The sequence below is a fragment of the Balaenoptera musculus genome, chromosome X (assembly GCF_009873245.2).
Source record: "Balaenoptera musculus isolate JJ_BM4_2016_0621 chromosome X, mBalMus1.pri.v3, whole genome shotgun sequence".
In the NCBI taxonomy this organism is placed as follows: Eukaryota; Metazoa; Chordata; class Mammalia; order Artiodactyla; family Balaenopteridae; genus Balaenoptera; species Balaenoptera musculus.
The window spans coordinates 96,791,089-96,814,386 of NC_045806.1; the positions used below are offsets into that span (position 1 = coordinate 96,791,089).

At 35.9% G+C, this 23,298-nt stretch overlaps 1 protein-coding gene across 3 annotated transcripts in view; it reads right to left on the reverse strand.

Annotated features, from left to right (window-relative positions):
• IL13RA2 (interleukin 13 receptor subunit alpha 2) overlaps positions 1 to 23,298 on the reverse strand; it is a 61,001-nt gene that overhangs the window by 29,599 nt on the left and 8,104 nt on the right. For all 3 annotated transcript variants that reach the window (XR_005018368.1, XM_036840234.1, XM_036840233.1), the window contains exons 2-8: positions 13,691 to 13,817; positions 11,762 to 11,913; positions 10,167 to 10,320; positions 9,518 to 9,638; positions 5,718 to 5,902; positions 4,623 to 4,768; positions 2,751 to 2,895 (exon numbers count right to left, since the gene is read on the reverse strand). Coding sequence is in view for 2 of the 3 variants with exons in the window: in XM_036840234.1 (XP_036696129.1) it covers positions 2,751 to 2,895; positions 4,623 to 4,768; positions 5,718 to 5,902; positions 9,518 to 9,638; positions 10,167 to 10,320; positions 11,762 to 11,913; positions 13,691 to 13,784 (997 nt within the window). In the remaining variant the exon portion in view is untranslated. The remainder of the gene's footprint in view (positions 1 to 2,750; positions 2,896 to 4,622; positions 4,769 to 5,717; positions 5,903 to 9,517; positions 9,639 to 10,166; positions 10,321 to 11,761; positions 11,914 to 13,690; positions 13,818 to 23,298) is intronic.

Consider the following 23,298-nt stretch of genomic DNA (forward strand, 5'->3'; position numbering starts at 1 on the left):
GTACACAAAGCTTGTCCTTCTAAAACTAGTATCTCCCACATGTTTTGAAATACTATGGAACACTTAGAATCCTAGGCCTAAATCTATACTCAAACCTACCTCCAACCCCACATTTTTCTTTGTCCTATTCCCTTAGGATCTTATTTTCTACTAGAAAATTACCAAATTCATAGGCTCAGTTCAGTTAAGAATTGCAAGGATATAATCCAGAGAAATGACTAATAGCGTAAGTTTTCTGGCATGCAAAATTAACAGTGGGAAAACAGGCTTCTTTTGTGAAGTTCCAGTAGAGTTAATCTTATAGTCATTTCCAAAAAAAATTATTGTGCTATTTTTCTATAACTTAAAACATCCAATAAGAAATGTCCAAAAGAACTAAAGACCACATGCATCTCAGGAAAGTCGTTGTTCCTAATCTGAAATTTATTAAGATTCTACCAAGAGATACCCATCAGGGCAAAAGAAATCTGCCATAAATAACACAGTTAAGTGTATATTAAAAAAATTTAAAAAACAAAAACAAAAAACAAAAAAACAACATTGTAAGTCAACTATTCTTCAATTAAAAAAAAAGATTGCATGTAAAATACATAAAAGGATGTATATTTTGAGGATATGCCTAAAAACTCACCATATCTACTTTAAACCATGCACTGAATAATAACAAGATATAATTCAGGGCATGACTTTCTCAGTGTCAGGTCCACAGAGTCTCCAGATTTCTTATATTAGTGACAAAAATGAAAAACAGAACAAGTAAGTATTCTTTCTGATTCTATATATCTTTAGTTAATTGAGTTCTTCCTCTCTCTGCCTATTTTTTCTCCATAGCCCTTAGTGATTATATGATATATTTGGCTTCTTTATTTATTATCTATCTCTACTCAACTTGGGAATAAAATATAAATTCCATGAGGACAAGGATTTTTCTTTTACTGCTATATCTCCAGTGCCTGAAAGAGTCTGACACATAGTAAGTGCTTAATAAATATTTGATGTATGAAAGAGAACAATGATACCACTATATTAATAGGGAGATTACAGTCAAACACAAATTCTATTATAATGGAACAACATAAAAGGAGATGAATGATTGATAGAAATGCCATTATGTTTGCACCTATATCTGTATATGTACTTATATACCTTTATGTGAAAGAGCAATGCTGAGTTAATCTCCTTCAATTTCAAACAACTATTAATATTTTCTATTGATAAAGCCAGTATACTGTGAAGTACAATAATATTTTGCCTCATTCTCAAGATTTTTTAGTTTATATTGCTATTTTTTGTCTTCTATGAAAGTTTATTTTCTTTTTTTAATTTTTAATTTTATATTGGAGTCTAGTTGATTAACAATGTTGTATTAGTTTCAGGTGTACAGCAAAGTGATTCAGTTATACATATACATGTATCTATTCTTTTTCAAATTCTTTTCCCATTTAGGTTTATTACAGAGTACTGAGCAGAGTTCCCTGTGCCATACAGTAGGTCCTCGTTGGTTATCTATTTTAAATATAGCAGTGTGTACAGGTCAATCCCAAATATATTTAATTTAAATATGTCTTTTATCATGTCACTTTAAATCAGTGTTGGAAGTGAACGGAATGTGCATTTTACTAATGATGACATATTAATTAGAAAAATATTCATTAGGCACAGTACCAGACACTCAAAAACGAGTGTATGCTACCTATCCTTGCTTTAAGATTGCTGTTCTCTTGAAAATTGAAAGCATAGGAAAATATTGATTAAAATAGGCTTCCCCACAAAGAACTAGCATATTCTCTTTACTGACAGTCAGAAAAGCAAGATGTTGATGACTGAACTATAACAAGACTCTTAAACTAGTTAAAACTGAACATTAGATTTTCCATAAATCTATGTTCGATTGTGGTGATTGCTAATTTATCTTCTCTGTTTACAGACTATATGCAAGAGTATTTTGACTTCCATGATTACAAAATACACTGAGAGAAAATTATTTTGCTAGCCAATAGTTAGCAAAATAGTTTAGTTACTGTTCTTTTTTTAAATATATTTTCTTCAATAACTATGTCAACATATTTTATGATTGCTCCTTCTTTCTAACATTGTATAAATGGATTCCTTTAACTCTCAATAGGGAAAAGGCACAGACTATAAAAAATTTGAATAATGAGCACATAGTTTTTCAAAACCATATAAAGAAGGCACACAATAATGTCAAGATTCTGATAAAATACATATATGCTTGTAAGTAAAACTTCAGAGTAAATGTATGACTACAATTGGTACTAATACACGCAGATTTGGTTAACATCTAGTTAGTATGTAAGAAGCTCGAGAATAGTGCCACCATACTTTGGAGCTAAGACTACCACTGGAAAGTAATCCACTAGTAAAATCAAAGCAAAACAGGTAAGATTAGTTTGTCAAATGAAAGTAGGAAGAATCAAACAGAATCTATTAAATCTTGGAATGTGGAAAAGATACAGCTCAATTAATGTTATAGACATCTATAAAAATATGGAATATAGCCAATATTTTATAATAACTATAAATGGAGTATATATAACCTTTAAAAATTGTGAATCACTATATTGTACACCTATAACTTATACTTCAATAAAAAAATAATGAAGAAGAGTTGACCCTATGACCTTCATAACCAGTGTCACTGAACTGTAGTGACCTATGACATCCAGTAAGGCATCTTCTTCCTCAAACAGTGCTAGAAATACTCTAGTTACTGTTATTTTATCTTATACCTTTCCAGCATTGTTCTTCACTCCACTCACTCCATATTCCATCATCTGAGCAATAAATATTTACTTTGCTCCTTACTAAAAAGCATAATTGCTGGCTTTCATTTGATGTTCTTGTGATGTATATTTCATTTTCAACTGTGGTAGTCTGAAAGCCAAGGAAAAAATGAGATATCATTATTTGATCTAACTGCAGGTAGTCACACCCCATTTGATTTGTCATTTTCAAAGTGGGTTTTGTTACATGAAAGAACTGCATCAAATGACTAGAAAGGTATATACCAAAATCCTAACACTGGTCAACTCTCTGTATGGTGTTTTATTTTTCATTTTTCTTCCTTATTTATATTTAAATTATTTTCTATAGTGATAATGGATTACTAGTAGTAAAGGGCATGTGTGACAGGGCAAAATTCCTAGGTAGTTTTAGTGCTTATGACACCCATTTTGGATTAGTGTCAAATTTCCCAGATTCCATAAATTGGAAAATGCTATATATACTGAGTGAGTAAAAAGAGTCATCATGTGAATGTTGTTTCTATGGAAACTGTAGAGTTCATATACACAAAGCTTCTTTTTTCCCTTATTCTTATTTTGGTTAATCATCATAAGACCAGTGTAATAGTGCTCAGGGCTTGGCATGAAACTACCCCTTCCAATATGAGAATACACAAGGCTGGATGATCTCAAAACAACCAAAAGAAAAAATCACTGAAGTGATTACTTAAATTTTGTATTTCAAAGAGCTGAAGAGTGTTACTCATCCAAAATAACAGCTTTTCTTTTGTTGTAACTTTTCTTGGGAGACAGCATAATGTAATGTAGGTTAAAGTGGGCTGGGAATGAGATCTGGATTCTAGTTCTAGCTGTGTAATTTGATTGTAAGTCAATTCACTTCCTTGGGACTTGTAAATGTATTCAACTCCCAGTTTTCTCATCTGTATGTGAAATGAATTGATTAGAACTAATGGCTCACCTACTTGTCTCCACCACTCCCTAAGTTGGAAACCAATGAATAAAATTAACATATAACACAGTGGGGCTAAAGGCATCACCACATTGCTGGTGCTGGGGGGTAATCAGTCTTGGAACCATTGCTTACTTCCCCAGTTAGCCTGTCTTCCCTGCTACAAGCAATTCTCTGGTAGCGCTGCCAGGCTCTATTCTGATTTTGACCTGATAGTTGCTCCTCAAGAAGTGGTTTTTATGTTTGTTTGTGATTTTTGTTTTGTGTTCTTTTTACATGAGGCATCTTCGCAATCCGTCTTATGCATGTGCTTGACAACTTTAATTTTTTGACATAATATTGGAAACAAGTGACTAGATTATCTCTAAGGACCTACGTAGCTTTAAAATTGGTATAATTGGGGCTTCCCTGGTGGCGCAGTGGTTGAGAATCTGCCTGCCAATGCAGGGGACACAGGTTCGAGCCCTGGTCTGGGAAGATCCCACATGCCGCAGAGCAACTAGGCCCGTGAGCCACAACTACTGAGCCTGCGCGTCTGGAGCTTGTGCTCCGCAACAAGAGAGGCCGTGACAGTGACAGGCCCGCGCACCGCAATGAAGAGTGGCCCCCGCTTGCCACAACTAGAGAAGGCCCTCGCACAGAAACGAAGACCCAACACAGCCAAAAATAAATAAATTAATTAATTAATTTTAAAAAATTGGTATAATTGATTGATAATACTTTCAGACTGCAAGCATCTTTCTTTTGTCCACTAGGTTATTTGATTATTTGGTTTTCTGGAAGTTAAACTAAGGTACATGTCATGTTCTTTTCTTCATGTGGATAGCAACTGACTTTGGTTCTTATGTTTGCCATTTTATTTAAAAGGCTATGTTTATGATTTTCTCAAATAAACGCAATATCCATACCACCCAGGTAGTATCATCTTCTGTGAATTCAATTTCATAAATGAAACACTTTGCTGGAATAGGTCCTTTGGGAATGCTCCACTTCAGGTTAATTTCCTCTGAATTCTTCACAGTAAAACTAAGGTAGTCTGGTGGCAAAGGTTTAACTGAAAAGCAGAAGGAAATAATTTCAACATGGAGGTTATTAAAGTTTAGCAGTGGCCCTTATCAAAAGCTAGGGACACCTACTAACAGAAGCCTCCAGGATAAATTAGGTGGCTCAAGACTATTCTCTATAATGTGAGTTAAAATCAAAGCTGCTTGCCAACCAAGATTAGTTTATTAAGAAACCTGGTTATTTTGGGAACTCATTTTTTGATAAGTTACATATTAACAAATATTTAAGTCCAAGAGAAAAGTTAGATGATCCAAATCATTACAGTCATTTTTCCATTTTATAGCATTAGAAACAACTACCACAACAAATTACTACTACTATTTTTATTAACAGCTAATTCGTATTTAGAGCTTATGATGTGTCAGGCAGTGAACCAGGAATGTTACATCATAAACTTATTCATGTCTCACAATAAATCTATGAGGTGGTCCTCTATTATCCTCATTTTACTGATAAGGAAATTGAAACACGTTAAAAGTAACTCGTCCAAAGTCATACAGCTAGAAAGTGGTAAATTCAAGATTCAGACCCAGGTATGGCTGACCCTAGAACCTGTCATTCTCGTAACTGTTAGGACTGAGAACACAAGCTCAGAAAATATCCACCCATGTGCCTATTGAGGCCTGGGAATAAGTGATTCCATAATTACTCCATCACTAACACTGGACAAAAATACTTTATAGCAGACAGACTCAAGCTGGGAAACAAATTGTGAGTTCTAAATGAAAATGATACTTTATACTCATTCAATTCCTTATCTTCCATACTTTCATATTTAATCAGTGCTTCCTCATACTCTGTTGGCCCCCAGTTTTCTGGCTTTTCATTTCTGTAGGTATCTCTTTTATCTCTATCTCTATCTCTACCTCTTCTCTTCCACATGGTCAATTGTAAATGGCCTAAACTGGAAACGTTCTGAAGTTGTTTGTTTACCTCACCTATATTTTGAAGCTGAAAAATGAAATAGCTGGGTCTGATAAATTGGGATTCTGATGATCCATTAACACAGATGTAGAAATCTTTATAGTCTGATGACTCCAAGTAGGGAAACGTGCATCCAATATTTTTTCTGTTAGCCTTGATGTAATTGGCACACTGTAACACATGGTCCAAGCCCTCATACCTGTAAACAGAAGTGTTGTAAGAACTGTGTTTACCAATATCTTCTAGTAGCATGGTAGTCAATTTTCAATTATTTTAAGATACTAGGTAAATAAAAAATCATTTAATAACATACAGTATTCATTGAGCACCAACTATGTGCCAGATCCTATGATAAGTGCTAGGGTTACAATAGTAAGGAAAGTAGACATAGGCCATGATTTTACAGAGCTTACAATCTGGTGGGAGTCTTTACAAAATCTCAGATATAAGGCAAGAATTCTTACTCATATACTTAGGTTATGTTGACTCACCAACAGGATTTGAGAATCAAAGAATAAGATTCCTATTAAGAAAATATGGGGTTTATATTGATAATCCTAAATGATACTGCTTTTTTTCTATTGTACTGGAGAACTTATTAGAAGAAAACAGATTTTTTAATAAGAAAACAGATTTAAAAGCAGACTTACAAGATGGCCAAAAAGCACATGCAAAGATGCTCAACATCGCTAATTATTAGAGAAATGCAAAGCAAAACTACAATGAGGTATCACCTCACACTACTCAAAAGGGCCATCATCAAAATGTCTACAAACAATAAATGCTGGAGAGGGTGTGGAGTAAAGGGAAACCTCCCACACTGTTGGTAGGAATGTAAATTGGTACAACCACTATGGGAAACAGTATGGAGGTTCCTTAAAAAACTAAAAATAGAACTACCATATGATCCAGCAATCCCACTCCAGGCATATAGCCGGAGAAAACTAATTCAAAAAGATACATGCACCCCAATGTTCACAGCAGCACTATTTACAGTAGCCAAGACATGGAAGCAACCTAAATGTCCATCAACAGAGGAATGGATAAAGAAGATGTGGTACATATATACAATGGAATATTACTCAGCCATAAAAAAAGAATGAAATAATGCCATTTGCAGCAACATGGATGGACCTGGAGATTATCATGCTAAGTGAAGTAAGTCAGAAAGAGAAAGACAAATATCATATGATATCACTTATATGTGGAATCTAAAAAAATGATACAAATGAACTTATTTACAAAACAGAAACAGACTCACAGACTTCAGAAACAAACTTATGGTTACCAAAGGGGGAAGGGATAAATTAGGAGTTTGGGATTAACATATGCACACTACTATATATAAAATAGAAAATCAACAAGTACCTACTATATAGCACAGGGAACTCTACTCAATATTCTGTAATAACCTATATGGAAAAAGAATCTGAAAAGGAATGGATATATGTATATGTATAACTGAATCACTTTGCTATACACTTGAAACTAACACAACATTGTAAATCAACTATACTCCAATATAAAACAAAAATTAAATATAAAAAATATACAAAATTAAAAAGAGAAAATTTTTTGATAAAAAATAAAAGCAGACTTACAAAATATGGTTATGTTTAATAAAATGAATTAAAATCCTCTGAGGATATAATACACATCAAGAGATAAACCTCAGAAAAGCCAACAGGGGCTCAAAAAGAAAAAGAGGAGCTGTTTGGCAAGTAAATATGTAATTTCCCATTCTCCTAGACAAGAAATGTTGTTGTATCATTGAAAGTTAACCTCTTTTCAGTAATAAAGCTAATGGGAATTAGGGGAGAATTTCCCTACTGATTTCCAAAGGAACAAATGCCTGGTTTATTTTCCTAAAGAATAACTTGTAATACAAAATTGACATTACTGTAAAAGCAGCCAAAATCCCATTTGCAATGAGGCTAATCTAGCAGCTGATAATGTGCTGGTACAAATATCTGGACTCTACTGAATTCACTTTATGCCAAGTATTTATTTTAGGCCAAGTCTGCAAAATTGTAGTCTCTGGTTTAGTTCACCTGGTTAGAGTTTGGGATATTTGCCTTCTAGGTTTGACTTCACATAATTTACTTTATGCCAGTGGAAAGCCTCACGGTACCCTTATTTTCCAGTCTCTAAAATGTCAATATTTATTCCTCACTACTTTACTAAGGTGAGGATAAAGTTATGTTAAACATGAGCTACAATGTACAAGAGGGCAGGGACTTTGCCTTATTCATACTTCTTTTTATCTAGAACAATACCTGGCATTTAATAATTGCTTAATATTTATTGAATTAATGAACAAATAAACTAGACCTTAGAAATTGACCCATCCAATTCCAGATGAGGAAACTGAGACCCCAAAACAAGAAACTGTTTGCCCAAGACCACTAAGTTAAGTGATGCCATAACATGGATTAGAACCCAGTACTCAGGATTGTTAATAGCTTATACCTTATTGCTTATACATAGTAATTTTCTAAAGAAAAACACCATGATAATTTGTGCCTGAGACTCACAAAGAGTAATGCTTTGTCCTCTCTTGTTTTTTCTGTTATTTAAAAATGCATAAGTTCTGATACTTATCTATCAACTTACCAATGTTATTATCATCACTTGGTTCATTCATTTAATGAATATTTAGCGATAATCTACTATGGGCATAGCACAGCAGAGACAGTCAAGAGAAGTATCAGAAATAGCTTGTGCCCACCAATCTCTTAAAAATTTAAGAGAGGAAGGAGACAAAGCGTACATATGTGACAAAAATTTAAAGGTCATCTGGACAATAAGTAATTAAGAACTATAATAAATAATAGTTCAGAGAAAAACTGAACAGAAGCTAATGTGAGCAGTAAAGGGTTAATGAAATTGAATACCAGATGGGTCTTGAAGGATGGATAAGTGTTAGTGAAAGAGAGAGTCAGATGGTATTCTAGGTACCAATGCACACAAAGGCATAAAAGATCAATCATAACATGGATAGAAAAATATGTAGAGATGGGTCTAAATGGAGCAGAACATTCACATTGGTGGTAGTAGAAGGTAACGTTGGAAAGGCAGTGATGCAGTGAGGCAGAGACTTGAATGGCCTAGACTTTATCCTGGAGGCAGTGAGTAGCCACGGCAGGTTTTTGAGCAAAAGAATGGCATATGAAAATAGCAGAATAGGAAGATAAATCTGGCTGCAGTGTGCAGAATGAATAGGAAGGGGAGAGACTAGAAGCAGAGAGACCATCATTTGGGAGGCTATGGCAATCATACAGGTGTGGAATGAGGTAAGCCTGAAGAAGAGTTCTTACAGTAGAAATGGGAAGTAAAGAACAGATGTGAGACCTTGCAAAGGAGTATCATTGTTGATTATGGTGATTAATGTTACCATGAAACAATTAAGGAATGAAGGAGATAGAAGATTCAAGATGGTTGTAAGTTTAAAAGCCTTAGTGACAGTTAACAAAGGTAGGGAAGTCAGAAAAAGGATCGAAAGGCAAGAATATGAAATATGCCAAAACTTGTTAGGTTATAACTCCATCTATCTAAAAGATACAAAATATTTAATCCAGTACAGAAACAATGACTGCATTCCTTATTATCACCCATAGAGTGCTTTCTAGTAGCTACAGCCTAAACCTACTTACTCCCATTGAAAATCCCAAATAATTGTAAATAAACTTCATCATAAATACAACTCTGAAAAAATATAATGAATTTAATTTAATGAAAATACAGTTACTCATACTGTGGATTAATTTTGATAGATATCTTCCTAATATGGAATTCTTATTATAAAAATACTTACCAATAAAACAAGTTGTAATTGGCATCAAAATGGACACCCATGCCAGGTTTCCAAGAGCAAAGTAAATATTGCCAGTTGTAATATACACAATCCATATCCTGAATTTTAGTTTCCAGATTTCCTAAGAAATGAAAAAACTGTGAATGCTTGAAAGACATGGTGATGAATCATATGGAAAATAACTATGCAATTTTATTTCATTTCCTTTGACCTCTCCACTTGATTTAGCAATCAACATAATCAGGAATATTCCAAAAGGAAGTTGTTGCAAATCACTTCACTGTAAGTGGAACATGCAAAATCAAAAATCTTTGAGGGCTTATTTACTGGTACTAGTGTAAGCATATGCAAAAGTACTAAATTAATAATTCTAGGATGCTCTGAGCAGTTGCATAAATAGTCACATGCATATTTACTAATATGAGCCCAAAACTGGGAACTATATTAACCTAATAAGATGTAGGTTTTGCCACATGTGTTTGCTGATTTAAAGAATTCAAAAAGGCCAGTCACCCACTCCTAAGAAGGATTCTCGTTTGTGCCACATTCTCAATTGTACATGTAATCTGATGTATAAAGGTTAAGGGACTTACTTCCCATATAGATTGTTCTGACAGTATTAAATGTGAAAAGAGAGCTTTGTTTTAACCTTGTGGTGATATCCAATAAGTAGCTTCTGACCATGAACTTTGAACTTCTGATCCGTTTGTGCATTGCCCTAGAAGAAGTGTGTGTATCTTTGCTTCAACACCTTTGTTAAGATCAAACCCATCTTTGTAATGTAGATTCTTAGTAATGATCGTCTGTTTGATAAAAAGATGAGACAAAGTTAAGCTTAAAACAATAATGGTATCATGAGCCACATTAATAAGGCTAAAAAGTCATTAACACCCTGGAGAGTTCCCAATATCTAAGAAATTCCTGATGATTATCTGATAAAATGTCCCAGATATATTTCTGGCAGAGTTCACTTCTGCATATTATATCAATTGATGAGATCATTTGAATCTTAGCATCTCATTAAAAAAAATTCTGGAAGACAAAAAAGGCTCTACAGGAGGAACTTTTGAGCTATAACCAAGTTGAAATTGAGAGAGAATTTTCATGTACCATATGCCTATTACATGACAATTTATCACGTTTCAAATATCATATGAACTCTTCAGGAATCATATAAAATCTTGGAGGTAACTGAAGAAAGCCAGACAAAGTGTGACCTCCTGAAGGACTAAAATCATGTATCATTTATCCTTCTATTACTGATACCTAGCTAGTGGAGTGCTTGGAGAAATAAGTTGCACAATGAACGTTTGATTTGAATTGTCCCTTGAAACTACCTAGCTGAATTAGGAAGGTAACAGAATGACTTGTACAACCAAAATCTTTGAATAAACATGCTTGTTGACTATGTAAATAGTTAATTCAATAAACTTTCACTGAGCACTTAATACAATATATGCACAGAACCATGCTGTGTTCTGTAGGGAGAGTACAAAGATAAATAAGGCTTGATTCCTACAGAGCAAAAGCTCACATAGCCCAGTAGCATATATAAGACCCATATACAGGTATATAAGTAACTTTGAAATATGGTAAAATGTGTAAGTACTCTTCAATTCCATATTCCATGGGACCAAGTTTTCTTTTTTCCTGTATTTCCAATGGTAGACTTAATACTGGGTGGGGTGAAAACAGATGTTGCAGGATGCACAGGAGATAGCAGCAGGCATGCAGCTTATATCTTTTTTTTTTTCTTAAGAACTTTTATTCCATGATACAATACTTTAATGAGTCATAAATCAATCAAAAGCTGATTTAATGCAATGGACATTGTAATTACTATTTCAGAAATAACTGAAATGCCCACTCTTTTCCAATACAAATTAAAAAATTGCCATTTTATACCCAGATAATTCAGGAGGAAAATGTGGTGAAACTGTGAAGAATGTTCTTTTTTTTTTTTATTGGCGTATAGTTGCTTTACACTGCTGTGTCAGTTTCTGCTGTACAGCAAAGTGATTCAGCTATATACGTATATCCCCTCTTTTTTGGATTTCCTTCCCATTTAGGTCACCACAGAGCAGTGAGTTAGAGTCCCCTGTGCTATACAGTAGGTTCTCATTAGCATGCAGCTTATATCTTAATAATAGCTATTGAGATACGGGAATAAAAGTAGACACTGACATCAGGAATCACAAGAAAACTAATAATCATTCCAATATCTTAAGTGCATGCTTTACTTACCTTCCAGCTTGCACTATCAATGTTTCGATACTTTAATTCATATTCTACTGTGCATTCCTTAAAGTTATCCAGAGACAGTGGAGGTTGCCACTGCAAATAGAGATAGCCTAAATATCCAGGATCCACTATTTCAAAATCCTGAGGAGGATTAACTGAAAAAAATCAATAAAATATTTTTATTTTTATCCTGTATCTTATGACAAAGATTGCTAAATCTAGATTACTTCCATATGTCCATCAACTGATGAATGGATAAACTGTGACATATCCATACAATGGAATATTATCCAGCCATAAGAAAGAATGAAATACTGATACATGCTACAACATGAATGAATCTTGAAAACATTAAGCTAAGTGAAAGAAGCCAGCCACAAAAGACCACATATTGTATGATTCCATTTATGTGAAATATCAGAATAGGCAAATCCATAGGGACAGAAAATCGATTAGTGGTTGCCGGGGGCTGGAGGGAGGGGAGAATGAGATGTGACTACTGAATGGATTTGGGGTTTCTTTTGGTGGTAATGTAACTATTCTGGAATTTGATAGTTGTGGCTGTTACACAACTTTGTGAATATACTAAAAACCACTGCCCAGTATACTTTAAAAGGGTAAGCTTTATATCCTTTAAATTGTATCTCAATAAAGCTGTTTTTAAAAATCTAGGTTACTGCTACATAGTTGTCCCTTCTTTAAGGAATTGCATATGTAAAATGTGACTTAGCCAAGCTACGTAATAAGTTTTCATGGAAATAAGAAATTCAACATGGAGTTATCTCTGTGGTCATATAGACTAGAATTTAGTCTAGGATGGGAACACTTTATTACCTAAATCTCTCTCATAGCAAGAATCAGTCAGTATTAATCCTGTGTTTACCATAGGTAAATAACATCATGGCCCACATGAAAAAAGGGATAGAAAATATAAAATATGACTACTATGGCTAAGCGCCTTAAGAATTAGGAGAACAGGCAGATCTTGTTGGTCCATTCAGGATAATTGAATCCTCTAGTCAACTGAAGTTCAGAGCTATTTGTAGAACATGGCAAACCAGAGCCACTCTTTGGAAGGGCTCAAGAAAAAGTGGCAGGCAGCTGAGTAGAGTGACAGGAAACAGCCTGTTTTATTTTGAGGGGGTGAGGGCAGTGGGAGGAAATGGCTCCCTCATCTGGTGATTTAAAAAGCAATAAAAACAAACAAATTATTCTATAAATTTACTAAACCTACTAGCAAATCTAGTACTATAGTACTGTCCTCATGTTGCCTTTCTGCTAATAATTTCCTCTCATTTCTGCCCTGTTGTTCATTTTAATACTTCACTTCATATTACTTATTGAGGTGAGGAAAAGAATCAACAGAAAGAAATGGTGGCACAAATATTGATTTGAAATGGGACCTGCATGAACCAATAAAGAAGGTTTCTATTGAGGATGAAATGACAATCCTATTGTTTCCACTTTTATGATTAGAAATCTTTGTTAAATGCATTGTTCTAATTACCTTCTGCAATGAAAAGTTCATTAGACATGATTTAATAATTCTGTAATTATTTTAAAATTTTATTTTAAATCTCTGTATTTTTAAAATTTATCTAATTGTCTTAAAAGTTAAGGATAGTAATAAAGGAAAGTTTTCAGTTAGTTGGGTACCAGGCAATGAGGTTTCGGATAATTAACTTCTTTGTTAGAAAAGACTACACAGAAAGGTATGGAAAGTGTCTTTTAGTTTGGCTTTTATCCCACAAAATGTTTATAATCATCAGTTACCTTATACATGAGGCTGACTAGTAAGAACATATCTTTTGTGTATGGACTCCCTGAAATATTTCCAATAACAAGCCATCTACTTGATATGCACTTTTCATAGGGTAGGTTGAAAAGGCAGTTAATATCCCTAATTTTAAAACTACTCCATTCTTGGTTTACCTTTTATCTCAGCATTTGAAGACAAAGTAGAGCCAAATGCTGTGCAGATAAGAAGGATATATAGGCATCTGATATCCAAATGAATGAAAGCCATTTCTCCAAGATTTAATACCTTCAAATTTCCACTCTAAGAAGGAAAAATATAGCAGTTTAACTTTATCATACCTCAAAAAGGACTAAATGTGACTAAAAATACATTTGGGAACTCTCTGTGTGCTTTCTATCAAGAATTGTGAAAACTGTGCCCCTTTGAACCATTTAAACAGGAAAAAAAATCAAGTTTGGAACCAAAATAATTGGAAAGGAGGATTTTAGTCTCATTCTTCTTATGAGAGCAAAACCAAAAAAGCAAAACAAACAAACATATCCCTTCAATGCCCACCCCCCCCACACACACACATACTTTTCTACACATCATATGCTATGGCCAGGATTTGAAAGTTATCTGAATACTGACAAAGCTCAGAATCTACACCAAAGCCTCAGATAACTCAGAACTTTGCTTCATTTCTTCATAAATATTAAAATCATCATCATCTACTCTCCTATCTGTTCTACTCTTCCCTGTTATTTCCTATATCAGTAAATGGCACCATCATCTTCCCAGTTGCCCAAACCAGAAACCTGAGAGTTTTCCTCAACTCCTCCCTCTCCCATCCAATCTCCCCTTCCTAAATTGGGTATCTCATCATCAGGGGTCTCCTTATCCAGTTTTTCCTGCCTCCAAACCATTTTCACACCACATACAGTAAGGACAAATCTGAATTTATCACCTCTTTCTTAAAAGAGCACTTCACTGTCACAGAATACAATTTATTCATCTTTTTATCATTGAAGAATAATAGTTTATGATTGAAACTAAACTAATAGTTTATGATCAAAACTAAAAGGATTCATGTCTCCACATATCCATTCAATCAAAAAATACTCTCCTTTCAATGAAACATCACTACTTGCAGTTCTACACTTCTCTTTGAGTCTATATTCCTAAAACCAACAATTTCACAGGAAGTTAAGGATTAAAGGTCACTTACCCCAACAGTCAGGGATTACCTTTCTTTTCTCCTACATAAATTAATTAAGCAGGACAGACCCTCTCTCCCTCCTCCATCCACTTCATCTTACCTGGTCCATTTGTAATGTTCTCATGTTGGTAGGCTTCGATTATTACATAATGGAATCTTGGGATCAGACTGTTAGAGCCAGCAAGTATATTGGAGGCAACGCTAGTCCAGTCCTCCTTCATATATTGGGAAGTAAAACTCAGACTTACCCAAGATTACACAGCGAGTTAGTAACAGAGCTGGAAGTAGAACAGAGATGTGATTCCCAGTCTAGTGCACTTCCACCTTACTATGCTGGACCCCACACGTTTGACTCAGGATTATGAAAGCTTTTCCTCTGAGACTCCAGCATTTAAGTCTTCCTTCAATTAGCTAGCCAGGCTGAATCAACACGATGTTGTTTCTTTTTCTATATCTCATAAACTCATAAGGGGATGCCATTTCTCTTACTGAGGTCTGGTGAATCTCTCTCCTCAATTCCTCCCTCCCCACCACCAGCCCATTGCTGCCTTCTAAGGCATCTGTAAGTAGTAAGTAGGTTTCGTCAACAGAAAGCCATATTTCTGCCATAGAGCTGCTCTTACAGATTGAGATGAACAGACGGGTTACTTTTGGATCCAAGGCAATAGGTCTGACAAAGAGAAATCCTTTCATATTACCTATAAGGACTAAGACAATCAGGTGTCCCTTAAAATGCTCTCAGAGAGATCTTTTTTTTTTTTTAATAACTATTTATTTTATTTTAATTTTGGCTGCATCGGGTCTTAGTTGCAGCACGCAGGATCTTTGTTGCGGCATGTGGGATCCTTCCCTGTGGCACGTGGGCTCCTTGTTGCAGCATGAGGCTTCTCTCTAGTTGTGGCCTGCGAACTCAGTAGTTGCGGCACGTGGGCTTAGTTGCCCCACAGCATGTGGGATCTTAGTTCCCCGACCAGGGATGGAACCCACGTCCCCTGCATTGGAAGGCGGATTCTTAACCACTGGGCCACCAGGGAAGTCCCTCTCAGAGAGATCTTAAAGTTCTCTCTCCCCTATCAATCTGTCCTTAAATATTTCATAGCCCTGTGTCATGTACAGCATAAATGCTAAGAGTTAAAAATACTTTGCTTCTATTCTATTTATAGGCTACTGAAATTTGATTCAGGCTATCAAATAGCACTTCCTGGATTAGCCAAACACATTAAGCAAAGGTAGGAAATGGGATAGCTGGCCTCCTAAATCACTTATCTAGAAATCCACAAAAGGAATTCCTGAATCAACCTTAGTGTCCCACCTAGACTTTCTTACCCAAATGAACATGAAGACAATTCTTTCCTTGGCTTGTGGGTTACAGGACTGTCACTAGTGCAATGAGGTGTTTTGTATACTATATGGTTACCAGAGGACAGAGTTTTTCACAAGAGGGGAAGGGATCTGAAGACAAAGGGAAGACGGGGGATGGAAATGCCGAGATACAAAATTTGAAACATTTTCTGATATACTCCCCACCCCCAGCCCACAGTTAACAACCACTCATCTGGTCATTTTATTTTTTAAAATGAGGAAATACCCAGAGAGGAAAGTGAGTTGTCCTAGCTCACACAACTTATTGGGGGCAGAGCTAGGACTGAAAACCAGCTCTCTTAAGTGCTTTCCACTGACTAGCAAATGAATTTTCTTGTTATAAGGAGTCTGTCCTGAACCTATGTTACCAGAAGGCTCCCTGCGAACCTTCCTCAACCTACTGTCACCACCCATACCATCAACCCCACCACATAGTTTTATCATCATGACATTTTTAGCAGAGTAATAATTCAATAATCTTTCATGTGCACTTTTTTTTTTTTTTTTGCCAAATACTATCCCAGCTGAATCTTGTCTAAGACACAAGGTACAAGTGATGAATCATAACATCTGTAATAATGAAAATAATACCTCCTACTATTTATTTACCCTTCCCAGCATCCCAGGCACTAGCCTGTGCTAAACTCTTTACGTGCATAATCTCATATAATACTCGGTCAGCCTTGGATGTATGTACTATTTTTATTCCCATTTTAAAGGCCAGAAACTGAGACAAGGAGAAATTAAACAACTCCCTGCAAGTTACCACAGGCTATAAATGGTGAAGCTTGGATCTGAACCCAGACAGCCTAGTACCAGAACCCTTGATAACCACTACACAAGTGTAACCCTTGTGGAGGACCGCTTCCTGTTTCTACCCACTCAATTTCCCACAACACTGTTGCTTAGACAGTTTCCCACTAAGAATCTCCTTTGGAATGGCAGGCCTAAAGTTATTTCCTGGTTTCAGCCTCACTTCCCTGCCTCTTCAAAGCCATGCTACATAATCCCTTCATTCTAAGAGTTGGCTGGGATAATCCTTGCATTATTGCAGAAACTCCAGGTACTTACCAATAATACAGTTTCTCAAGAAATGGATTATCATAGGCAATTATCACAGCCGCTCTTTTCTTCCCCTCTCAAACTGAGAGACAGTTACTGAATCTCTTCCCTTCCTGTCTGATAATCAAGCACACTGAAAAAAAATAGATTGGTATTCGTGAGACAGCCAGTGGGCCAGGATACAGATTCTGTAAGTCACAAGATAGGGGAGGTTATGGGTGGGGCTAAAAGCCATCCAAAGCAAACTTAGAATCACAGCACAGTGTTGCAAAAGCTGACGGGACTAAGTAATCTTTGAATAAACCAATGGATATATAGATGAGGAGCTTGTATACAGGCACAATAGTATAAATATCAACCTGGATTTCAGCCCTGCCTCAACCACTAATGTGTTTGGAAGCAAATTATAACTCAGTTTTCTTCTATAAAATGGAGGTAATGACACCAGCCTGGCAGTTTTAAGATTAAATGAGATAATGTATGTAAAAGTGAAAGAGAATAGTAAATTGCTCTATATACTTGCAAGGGGTTTGTTTCTGAGCACCTTGTTACTATGAAAAAACTTGAAAACAACTTGCTCCAAACTACACATCTGCTCCTACTAATTCAGCAAAATTGACTTGCACACAGTTGATAAGTAGACACTTATTATTAACCTCTAACTTCTACCACCCTCGTTGATCCAGTAGCTGCCTTTACTGATCTTTGTCTTAGTAATAATAATCTATTGCATTTGTTTAGCTTTTTATAGTTTACCAAGAATTTATTGAATTATTTTAACAAATCTGCAGGTGTGAAAAGTTGGTATCACATATTTACAATCAGGAAAATTGGGGCTTAGAGAGGTGATGTGACTTGAACAAGACTCCACTGCTGGTACAATCCACACTGAAAGGAAAGGTAAAAGAAATAAGGAACAGAAGTATCTTGTAAAGCTAATAATGCAGTCACTTACATAATACGGTTTTGTAGAAAAGTTCCCTCTCTACCTTGACAAAGAAAAAAAAAAGATTCTTCCAAAGTATCTGGAATAGCCACAGGTTCTTGTTTTGTTTGTAAAGGCAGTGACCAAGTTACAAAGACAAATAATTATCTATTAGAAAATGATGAATGGGGTTTTGCAATGTCACTAAAGTGGCTTCTAAGAAAACCGCCTAAGGGAAGTATGGCCATGCTATTTCTGTTGCCGTTGTTTAGAGAAAAAAAAAGTTATGAAATTTGATACTTTCTGTATTATTTAAAATATCTAAAAATATCATCCAAAGCAATTAGAATAGGGATAGGAGAAAAAGAAAATGGGAAAATAGAAGAGAAGTAATGCTTGAGGAGAGGGAAATGGAAAAGTAGGGTTGATACTGGAAAAGCTTTATCAAAAGTCCAGGCTCTTTTTCAACTTGTCCAAAGAGTTTGGGCAAGGAACACAAGACACCAAGGAAAAATAAACACACACACACACTGAGGCTGAGGAGCAAAGAGAACAAAGAAGCAGTTTATTTAGGGCAGAAGCTAAGAGTGCGGGCGTCCTCGCGAGTGAGGAGCGCCCACAGGGTTGTTGATCCCCCTTTTCATCTTATTTTCAGTCCTTTGAATGGGTGGGGGTCTTTTTGATTAGGAGCAGAATACTCGAGGGGAAGGTTTAGGTGTGGCCTGGATTGCACCAGGTTGCATCAGCTTCCGGTCCTGCGCATTTGCCTCCTGAAGCCACTGTACACGCGTTCTAAGAGCTGTTTGCCCTTATATTTTCGCTTACTAGTTGAGCGCCACACCTGGAAGGTTGTACAGGGTCATCAGCAACCTGTGCATTTTTATTTGCGCATGCTCCACTGTTTTCATGTTCAGAGTTTCTTGCTCAGATGCTACAAAGTTTCTGTTTTAGATGCCATTCTGACCTGCGTCATGGCCTCATTAAATGCAAAACAAGGAGGTGGCTTTGCCTTGTGCCTAATGCCTGTACGTGAGGAGGATGTCCTTGGGCCCCGCCCTGTCTTCTCTGCCTCAGGGTGATTGCAAAGGCTTAAATGTTGTCTGGGGGTGAAATGACAAATTTATATGATCTTACATGAGAAGGCATTGACTAGGAGATCTGGGCTCTAGCACCAACTTTGGCAGAGGATTTAGAAAATGATAATAATAGGGACTATAGTTTATTAAGCTCTTACCAGGTGTCAAGCTCTGTGCCAGATGTTTGATATGGATTAGCTCATTTAAGTCTCACAAATGTTGATAGTTACAATTATTATTATCGCAATACTGTATCATAAATGAGTTGTTTGAGGCTCAGAAAGGTTAAGTAAATTACGCAAGGTCATACAACTTAAGCAAAAAATATGTGTATATCTAATTCTAAAGACTATGCTCCTATTAACACATAATACTGTCTTTCCATCTCACTTTAGTGAAACTCAATTTCCTCTCATATGAGTTATCCCTGGGCTATCTTTCTGTTTTATCAGTTAATCTGGTGTGTATCCATCCATGGTTTCAGGATGTGACTCAAAAGCACCGGCTTCCTGAATAACTAGTCTCGTTTCAAGGAGACCATCCAACATGTACAAATGTCTACTCATAGTTCCTGGAGTATAACCATGACTCAGCATGAAAATCAGCACCTCTGGAACGGGACAGATCCTGAGGCCTGACAACATTTTAAGATCAATACATAGCTCAATAATAGTACAATCAGTCTATGAACTGTTGGTGAGTCAAATCTAATTTAGATAATAACTAGCACGTAATATTTCACGCAGTGGAGTAGTTTATAAAGAATGCTGAAGATGACTTTGTGTACTTTCAAACATAAAAGGACTTTGAATCAGACAGATTCATCATGCTTGCCCCTAGTCAACTGTCATTTCCCACAAAAATACACAAAGAAGTTAGGCACGTGCTGAATGATGAAAATCACTGCAGACGAATGAAGTACAGGTAAGGTCTCTTTTTAACAAATACCACTTTAACATCCAGTTATATATAACATGATTATATTTGCGTCCCTGCCAACATTACATACTAATATTGTTTCTTGATATTTATGAAATATGTTCAATAAATCCTGTAAAACATAAGTAGTCATTTTATTCCCAAATCCTTTTTGTAGATGGTTTCCTGTATGACATCCTGAGTTCATCCAGCTGACAAGTTTCCTGAAGCACTGTCAAAGCTACAGAATTCAGTTTTGAGCTACCATAGCAACTGACAGGTTTACAGTGTTCCTTCATGAAGCAGTTTACACATTTCAGAATCTGTCCCTAAACTGGGCAGATCAGAGCTTTTTAGTTTATAGTTCCATCCAAATAAACCAACAACAGGCTTTTACAACCGTTTAAAAAAAATCCACCAGGTCATCGCTTTCTTAAAATAGGTCAGATTCTTATTATTAAATACACCTTAAGTTCTATTCAAATGAAGTCACAGCTGAAGAGCAATGCAGTTTCTTGAAAGGCACCACTGCTCTGGAACTAGCAAAACAATCTCTTTTGTTTGTTCAACACCCTTCTCCTCACTCCCAGACGCTCCCAAATACTTATTAGCAAGCAAATACTGTGTACCCAAAACATTCACTTCAAGTAATGACTTTAGAATAACAACTTTAGAAGTCAGTAATAGAGTGTGACTCACCCTCTCCATACTAAGTAAAAACAGAATAGAAAATGTACAATAGCAGATCTTATATTGCTTCAATGTTATTCTACCAGTATGTTCTTGCATGTACATAAGATATAAACTGTAAATACATGAAAATATGGTATTGTGTAACAAATACTGCCATCAGTTATGGAAAAGAATGTTAACAAAAACACATAAATATTTCTATCATGTATTCATTATTCAACAATTATTTCTGGAAGCCTACTACATGCCAGGCACTGTTCCAGCCACTGGAGGTACAGCAGCAGACAAAACAAAGAACCTGCTTTCTTGGAACTAACTTTCTGGAGTGGGAGACAGACAATAAACAGACAGACAGACAGACAGACAATATCAGATAATTATAAGTTTCACAAAAAGAAATAAAGCAGGATAATATGAAAGAGAGTAATGAGAGTTCATTTTAGATAGGTTGGTCAGGGAATGCCTCTCTGAAAAAGTAACATTAAGGACCTCAATGAAGTGAGGGAATGAACCAGGTGAAGATACAGGGAAAGAAACTTCCAGGTAGAAGGAATAGCACATTCAAAAGCCCTGGGGAGGGAATCAGCTTAATAGTTCTAGAATAGCAACAACGGTAGGGTAGGAAACAGAAAAGGTTAGATGATCTCACAAAGATAGGCCGACTGTGGGCAATGGTACTGGATTTCCTATTTATTTTTAGTAAAATGGGAAGCAATTGGATAGTTGTGAGTAGAGTAACATGATGTAGCTTACATTTGAAAAGGCTACTCTGTATGGAAGGGAAGCAATAATCCAGGCTAGAGCTGATGGTGAGTTGGACCAACTTGACAGCAGTGGAGATGCTGATAGGATTTTACTGATGGATTGAGTGTGGAGTACCAGAGGATGATGCCTGTATTTTTGTCATGGGCAACTGAATAATTGTTTATGGGGCTTGGGGATGATGGACAAGAGTTCAGTTTTATATCGTTCAGTTTGAGCTGCCTAACTAACATCCAAGGGGAGAAAATGAGTAGGCAGTTGGATAGTTGACTCTGGAGATTAGGGGAAAGACCAAAGCTATAGATATATTTTTGAGAGTCATCAGTATATAGGTAGTATTTAAAGCCACAGGATTAATTACAGTCACCTAGGGTATAGTGTAGATAAGACAAAGAGAAGAGGACCAAGGACTGAGATCTGGGACCCTCCAATATATAGAGGCCAAAGAGATGAGGAGGTACCAACAAAGGACACTAAGGAGAGGCCAAGGAGGTGAGAAGAAAACCCAGAGTTTGTGGTGTCCCAGAAACCAAGTATGGAAAATGTTTCAAGGATAAAGTGATAGACAATGTCAAAAGCTACCGATAGGCCAAGTAAGATGAGGCCTGAGAATGGTCTAACAAATTTGGCAAACTGAAGATAGTTGGTGACATTGATAAGGAAATAAGTGGAATGTCTGGAGCAAAACTCAGATTAAAGTGGGTTCAGGAAAGAATGGGAGGGAGACAATGAGTATGGATAACTCTCTTGAGAAGTTTGCAGTGAAGGGACATAAGGTGCTCTTGCTAGGAGGAAGTCACTCATTTCTTCCCTCTTGAAAACAGGAATGGAGAACATCTCACATAAAGGTTTGATCTTGTTGTTACTTAGATTTTTGTCGTACCTGTTTAGTAACAGTGAGTGTTCTTATTTGAGGGATGCAGGCCAGAGTATTTTAGGATTGTACTTATCAAAGGGTACCATACCAAGGTAGAACATTTTTCTGAGACAATTAGAAACCATCAAAGTTTAGTTTCACCAGTGATTACTTTAACAAATACTTTCCATCTGCTCAAATTGTTTTACAAAGGTATCTCCATCTTGTCACATTTCCAATGAAATATTATTTTTAAAAGCCTGCAATTTCTCCAGACTGCAGAACATCTTTACTTTCCATCTATGTGCAACCTGAGATTTCATTGTTTTTTTTCTAAATTTGTCTTCTGCAGCAAAAGTAATCAGAAACAACTTTAACTATATTTTTATAGGGCACTTTAAAAACTTGGCTATTGGTCTAGAAACATGATTGAAAATCAGAATCAAGGGATATCAGAAATTCTTGTTCTAGGGAACATAAAGCCTTTATTGTATTTTGAAAACTCTGAAACTGAAGGATCAAATAATATAACTGTCCATACTCCCAAAGGGCTCCAATAAGTGCATATCTCTAGGCAAGAGGATTTGTATTCTGGCTTAGATTGGCAGCCTATTTGAGATTCAGAGCATGGATGGTCCTATTTCATCATTCGGGCTCTTGCTGTTTGCTTCTTCTCCCACGCGCCCCTCATCTTCTTTCCTTATATTTTTCTTTTTCCATTTTCTTCCTCTTTTCCTCTTTCTTACTGATGTTTTCTCTTTTCCATTAAGTGGAAATAAATATATTTTTGGATTCCTGGCTGTCCTTATTTTAAATATACTGGAGCATTCTCTCTTCTCAATACATTTTCTTTTTTTTTTTTATAAATCTATCTATTTATTTATTTATTTTTGGCTGCATTGGGCCTTCGTTGCTGTACGCAGGATTTC